At 41.1% G+C, this 7,595-nt stretch overlaps 1 protein-coding gene across 1 annotated transcript; it reads right to left on the reverse strand.

Annotated features, from left to right (window-relative positions):
* Window positions 1–574: 574 nt before the first annotated feature.
* Window positions 575–2,696, reverse strand: LOC124720269 (zinc finger protein 93-like). The gene has a single exon (XM_047245586.1). The coding sequence runs from the start codon at window positions 2,531–2,533 to the stop codon at window positions 1,154–1,156; it is 1,380 nt and encodes a 459-aa protein (XP_047101542.1). The 5' UTR covers window positions 2,534–2,696; the 3' UTR covers window positions 575–1,153.
* Window positions 2,697–7,595: the final 4,899 nt, after the last annotated feature.

Consider the following 7,595-nt stretch of genomic DNA (forward strand, 5'->3'; position numbering starts at 1 on the left):
AGGTCAGTTGTACGTCCAGATATGCTATATAGGTGAATGGCGCCAGATGGAGGGCGCATTACGCTATGGGGGCAGTCACTTTGGCTCCTATGGGACATTTGGTAGTAATAGAAGGCATCACGATAGTTGCAGACTATGTGACCTTTATTGCAACTGCATTCCTGGTGAGCTCTCCCATGCTGAAGGTATCTTTCAGCAGGATAATTGTCCATGTCACATGTGCAGAACAACTCCACATTGGTCTGAGTAACATGGTAACTAACACCGATGTCTTGACCACACCATTTAACTGATCTCAATGTGTGGCATACAACTGGTGCAACATAAACCCAGAAACATGTAAATGATGTGTCAAGTACTGTGTTCCAACGGTGGACAAACATGCTATTAAGCAGGTTGCTATATTTGTTGTTACATGTACTTATGCAGGATTAGTAGTAATAGAACATAAATGTACACACTATTAATGACACAGCAAATCCCTTGAGAAAACATATCCAAGTAAAACAATTATTATAATTGTGTTTCTCCAGTTTTGAGGTTACCAGTCCGAATGAAGCAAGTGCCATGAATATATATTTACTGTCACTGTTTCTAAAATACATAGATACAAGTACTACATTATGACTGTTTGGAATAATAAACAGCAAGTCATCACATTTCCTTGGCCTTATACTGAATATTGCATAGTACTTATGATTACTGACAAATGTAAGGATTTATCACAATTCACAATCTTCTTGTCTCAAGATCGATAGGAAAAAGCAGCAAAGCTAATGACAAAAACACATTTGATTCATGTTTCTGGAGTATTTAGGATTACCATTTCTTGACATGTAAAGCGGCAGATACGGATTTATATATTGTCACATTATTGCACATTTTTTCACAATCCTACCACATTTTAATTTTATTTCACAGGCAATACAATTTACTGTCCCCCTGCCACATCCATTGTTTTATAGGCCTTTAGAGCACCAACCAGGAAAATCTGTTTGTCGTAATTTCTTTTTGATGTGAAGTAGTGCATGTGTGTTAAGATTCCCACCTGAATGAAACTTTTGTCACATCACATTTGTGAGGTCTCCTACTAATGTGTTCTAATGTATGTGTCTTGAGATCACCTGATCTAGCAAATGATTTCTCACAAATCTCAATTGTGCAGTTTCTTTAAAGTGTGAATTAATATGTGACTCTCGAGATGACCTGAATGGGCAAAAGATTTCCCACAAATGTCACATTTGTAAGGTTTCGTTCCAGTGTGGATTATTGTGTGTCTCTTGAGAGAACCTGATGTGGCTAACGATTTGCCACAAATATCGCATTTGTGGGGTTTCTTTTCAGTGTGAATTAATGAGTGTGTCTTGAGATCACCTGACCTAGCAAAAGATTTCCCACAAATATCGCATTTATGGGGTTTCTTTCCAGAGTGAATTAATGAATGTTGCTTGAGAACGCCTGACCTAGCAAAAGATTTCCCACAAATCTCACATTTGTGAGGTTTCTTTCCAGTGTGAATTAATCCGTGTTGCTTGAGATGACGTGACCGGGCAAACGATTTGTTGCAAATCTCACATTTGTGAGGTTTCTTTCCGATGTGAATTAATACATGTGTCTTGAGATTTCCTGACTTAGCAAAAGATTTCCCACAAATATCGCATTTATGGGGTTTCTTTCCAGAATGAATTAATGAATGTTGCTTGAGATCACCTGACCTAGCAAAAGATTCCCCACAAATCTCACATTTGTGAGGTTTCTTTCCAGTGTGAATTAATGCGTGTGTCTTAAGATAACATGGCAAAGCAAAATATTTCCCACAAATCTCACATTTGTGAGGTTTCTCTCCAGTGTGAAGTAATAAGTGTCTCTTGAGAACGCCTGACCCAGCAAAAGATTTCCCACAAATATCACATTTGTGAGGTTTCTTTCCAATGTGAATTAATAAGTGTCTCTTGAGATGGTGCCCCCTAGCAAAAGATTTCACACAAATTTTACATTTGTGAGGTTTCTTTCCAGTGTGAATTAATGCATGTTTCTTGAGACCACCTGACATCGTGAAAGATTTCCCACAAATCTCACATGTATGAGGTTTAATTCCAGTGTGAATTAATGTGTGTATCTGGAGATTGCTTGACAAGGCAAAACATTTCCCACAAATCTCACATTTGTGAGGTTTCTTTCCAGTGTGAAGTAATACATGTTTCTTGAGAGCACCTGACATCGTGAAAGATTTCCCACAAATCTCACATTTGTGCGGTTTCTTTCCAGTGTGAATTAATATATGTGCCTTTAGATTACCTGACCGGGTAAACCATTTGTCACAAATATCACATTTGTGAAGTCTTTTCCCAGTACAAATGGAACCATGTCTCTCGAGATCACCTGATGTAGCAAACAATTTACCACAAATACCACATTTGTTGGGTCTGTTTGCAGTAAGTAGATCAGACTGGGCACTGACATTAACAGCTATAGACGAAGTTCCATAATTACTTTTTTTCTCTCTATCATTTGTCAGGTGTGTGTTACACATGTCATTAGAGGGCTTCTTTGACACTTTCCAAGTTTCCTTACATGACGACTGCCCACTGTGCTCTGTGACAGAAACTTCTGGCTCGCTATCCAACAAGGTACTGCTTTGATGCTCATCACTATGGCCATATCTTTCATGACTGTCAGCAGTTAAAAATTGACAATTATCACTTATTTTCATATGCTTTTTCAAGCCAACATTACTGTCAAATACCTCACCACACCACTTACAAACATACAAATGTGGTTGCGTTCCATCATTGTGCATAAACACATGCGTTATGAGTCTGTATTTTGAAGGAAAGCTCTGTTGGCAGAAATTACAGCTATATACATGTAATTCCTTTTCCCTCGTACTGCAGTCATATCGGGTGGCAACTGAGCATTCCTTATTAATAGTCACATCTTCTGTATTGGTACTGAACCCATGTGTTGACTTCTCCATGTCTATCACCAACTCTTCCTGGACAAGTCTATGGTGACAAGTTTCCTCACATGATTTGCTGCAGCTCCCACCAGTAGTCTGAGTAAATCTGAAGAGAGAAGGATAATGCTAAATAAGATATACAACAAAGAAACAATATTTGAGTGACCATAAATCCAGTACTATAGGCCACAAGTCATAAAAGTGAATAAGAAATTACATATTCAGTAACTGTTACTGATGTAAAATTACAATATTCCACCAGAAGCAAAAGACTGATGAGGTAAAAATGGTTTAAAACGAAAATAACCAGATGAAATTCAATAATGATTAATCTGAGTCACAGCCTACTTGATCTGAAATTTTTAGATGAGAATTAAAATACTTCACTTTCATGTGTTACAATCTTTCTAAAATACAGCGCTAATAGTTAGTAATCTACACCAATTTATTAAAGGTATCAAAAAATGTATCAGTTACAAGTTTTAATTCAAAATTCTTAAGTTCATGGGATTTCAGATTTATTTAAGAGAAATAATTTTTAAATATTACTCTTCCATTATCTTAGCTCTGTAAGTGCATTCTCATTGTTTTGTCAACACTTTCACCATTAGAAACGATAGATTTATTTCACCTAGTACACATATTTTTTGTTTGATTCCCAATAAGTCAATGACTAGTGCAAGCATCAATATTTTGATTAGGTATCTAGAATGGATGTTGATCAGCTGGATAATGACGGTTCATGAACAAGAATCAATGTCACATCAATCAAGGGAAAAAATTTGCATACTGATGAATGATTGTGAATGACAAACTTGCAGATGGTTTTAATCCAAAACTGTTTTTGGCACTGCAACTTATATGAAGCCTTGCACAAATGGAAATACTGTCTGAACAGATGGAAATGGTTGCAAATTTTCCAGTACACTTGGAGTGAGCCTTTTTGAAAATTTTTACATCTTCCCAACATCTGGTCACCTAGCATTGCAGAAAACTGTTGACTGAACGACACATATAAATGGCCACATCATCACCCATCGAACAATGAACGCTAACACTACATATTGAGTGGCGGTGATAACAGCTGATGCATGAGCTACACCTGTAGTAACTGGGTTTCATTATTATACCTGCAGTTAAACCGTTTCCCACAGAACAGAAACATTTGATGCACTTCAGGTCCCCGGTATGTACATCGTGTTGGACATGAAAGATTAAAAAATACTGAGGGCGTGCATGCATGCTTCAGTAGTTTCCTTGTATTCTGATTGTGACATCTGAATCTTATTGCAATGTGTTTGATGTATAGTTTTGTTTGGTATGGTATCTGACAAAATTCGAGTGTTTTTAACTACTAACTGGGATCACACGTTTTTTCAAAGTAACTGGTATTATAATAGAGTGTCAGATTCCAGAAGTTAACAACTGTAGAGGACAAGTGGTTATTTTTAAGAAATACCGTGCAAAATTGTGATTTAGTGAGTTTCAGTGCGCGATGTGCCAGCCTCACGGCAAACAGCTGATGAAGGCCGGCCAGCATGTTATGCAGGTGACAGTTTTGCAACGAGCGTCAGTATGTGTGTACGTGCACGGCAGCCATCAGAACGCAGCATTAGCAGAATTACGTAGGCGTGGGCCGCGTGTGGCAAAGTTGCCTTAGCCAACTCATCAAGAACCCTCTAATAAACACGCCGCTGTGTAACCGGCGGATTCAGCAGCGGTCTGCACTATTTAAGGACATCAGAGGTGGACGTCGGCATTTGGTTCGACCGATTAGGCGTTCGGTTGCTGTTAAGTCGTCATCACTGACGCTGTCCATGTCCCTGTCCTTGAAGACCGGCCGCCGGGGGGCGTTGCCCGCTGCTGCACCGTCGACTCCCGGCGTCATCAAGAGCCACCGCGTCTGCGAACTGGGCTGTGCCTCGTGCTGCTAATCTCCTACCTCCTGCACAGCTGCTGACCAAGCACAGTGTCGCATTCCCCGGACTGCAAGCATCAGCACGTCTCCACCACAACACAAGTGGTGGGCTGCGCTACCGGAAAATGTATTGGAAGAACCAAAATAAAGAGGAAGAGTGTTAAAAACAGCCACCTTCTTCTCCCCAGCCACGCCCTACAACCCTGACCATGTCACCCGCTCCAGTCATCCTATAACAAGTGGTGTCAGTCACGCAACCTGCGCATCACACACTCCTGTTACAATTGGTGACAGTAGTGGTGTTCTCCCTGTATTTGCACGAAATTGTGGCTGGTAATCGACGAGGGTATGTGGCATTTGAGAAGAGTAACAATGGATCAGCAACTCCTGCAACATGACAAGTGCCAATTTTTCGTTTGGTGGTTTGTCTGAACCTGTAGCATAGTCCGTCTTCACTTCTTGTTCTTCTTTCTGGGCTTACTGTAGTCTTGATTCGACTGTAGTCTTGATTCGATAGCTGGTAGTGATGGAGCAGTCTGTGTCAGCCGAAGTGGCTATTCAGCAGCTAATTGAGTGAGTGTCGGAATTAGAGATAGAGCTTGCTCGGTCTAAAGAAGCGAGCAAAGAATGGTTTCCTGTTAATGCAGTAATTCTTGACACTAACGCTGCGTCTTTGGTCACCCCTTTCTCAGGAAAAGCTGGGGAGGATGTTATGATTCTTTTTTTTTGAGAACCTTAGCATGGCCGCTAACTTGGGAATCTGGGGTGCAGAAACGCTGATGGAAGTGGCTAAGTTGAAAGCAACTGGGGATGCCAGAGTGTACGTTACATGCCATAAAGCATTAAGGGATGCTCGGACATTTAAAATATTCAAAAAAGGGTTGCTGGAAAGATATCAGAGGAAAAATACATCTAGATATTAGCGGGAACAATTGTATAGAATGTACCAAAGGAATGGGGAATGAATAGAAGCTTTTGTAGATCGAATTCGAAAAATTAATATTAATGCCTATGAGCTAACGGATTCTCATAGGGTTAATGAAGCCATTCTGCAGGAAGCTGAGCAGAGGGCACTAGACGCATTTTTGCAGGGAATACAACCTGAAACCTTCCACAAGATTAGGATGGAATTCCCTAAGACTTTCAAAGAGGCAGTCGGAATCGCTGTGGCGTTACAGGAAGTTGAAGCAGTAACAAAGACGCAGGACAGGAAAGCAGTGTTTAATGCAGAAATAAAATGTTTTGGATGTGGCCGGATGGGACACATTAGACGCGTTTGCAAGGAAGTGCAGTGCAGGAAATGCAGATGTTGGGGTCATATGGAGAGTAATTGCAATGGATCCTGGCAGAAACATGATAGGAAACCGCAAGGTGAGCCTCATCCCCCTCAGTTAAATGGGGCATGGGGTGGTGTGTCCACTGTGCAACACCCCCGGTAAGGATTAATGCTAGTGCAGAATCAGTGGCAGACTTTTTCTGACCAGCTTGGTGAGGGGCAGACCATGCAAATTTTTATTGGATACCGGGTCTCAGGTATCTGTGGCGAGTAGAAATGTACTCGGTAAAGTAGAATTAAAATCACCACACTGGGCGTTAAGTGGCGTGGATGGGGGACAGGTGAAGTCACTCGGATCAGCAGTGTTAAACTTCCGAGCGGAAATGAGGAACTTCCAGGTGAAGGTAGAAGTTCTTCCACTTGTTGGCAGCAGCTACAATGACATACTCTGATTGGATTTCCTGGTTGTGCATCATGCAAAAGTTAACCTGGAACGGCGTACAGTAGAACTGGATGGAATACAATTTCGCCTAGGTTCTGCAGCCGAAAAACCATTACTGTCGCAAGGAAATGCCCAGATATCGGGTGGGCCACCTAAACTGCGTACAAGGTCCCTTAGGGTTAATTCGCGGGATACTATACCGAAAGGTGTGAGGAGGGCTATGTGAGAGGCATTCAATGAATTCGAAAGTGAAGTTCTATGTACTGACTTGGCAGGAAATCCTAAGAAATTTTGGTCTTATGTCAAAGCGGTAGGTGGATCAAAACAAAATGTCCAGACACTCTGTGACCAAAATGGTACTGAAACAGAGGATGACAGACTAAAGGCTGAAATACTAAATGTCTTTTTCCAAAGTTGTTTCACAGAGGAAGATTGCACTGTAGTTCCTTCTCTAGATTGTCGCACATATGACAAAATGGTAGATATCGAAATAGACGACAGAGGGATAGAGAAACAATTAAAATCGATCAAAAGAGGAAAGGCCTCTGGACCTGATGGGATACCAGTTCAATTTTACACAGAGTATGCGAAGGAACTTGCCCCCCTTCTTGCAGCGGTGTACCGTAGGTCTCTAGAAGAGCGTAGCGTTCCAAAGGATTGGAAAAGGGCACAGGTCATCCCCATTTTCAAGAAGGGACGTCGAACAGATGTGCAGAACTATAGACCTATATCTCTAACGTCGATCAGTTGTAGAATTTTGGAACACGTATTGTGTTCGAGTATAATGACTTTTCAGGAGACTAGAAATCTATTCTGTAGGAATCAGCATGGGTTTCGAAAAAGACTGTCATGTGAAACCCAGCTCGCACTATTCGTCCACGAGACTCAGAAGGCCATAGACACGGGTTCACAGGTAGATGCCGTGTTTCTTGACTTCCGCAAGGCGTTTGATACAGTTCCCCACAGTAAGAGCATATGGACTATCAGACCAATTGTGTGA

Source organism: Schistocerca piceifrons, chromosome 11, assembly GCF_021461385.2.
Source record: "Schistocerca piceifrons isolate TAMUIC-IGC-003096 chromosome 11, iqSchPice1.1, whole genome shotgun sequence".
NCBI lineage: Eukaryota > Metazoa > Arthropoda > Insecta > Orthoptera > Acrididae > Schistocerca > Schistocerca piceifrons.

What these genes read in the sequence shown, in the direction of transcription:
- LOC124720269 (XM_047245586.1), bottom strand. Translation starts at nt 2,533, where the DNA reads ATGTGTAACACACACCTGACAAATGATAGAGAGAAAAAAAGTAATTAT.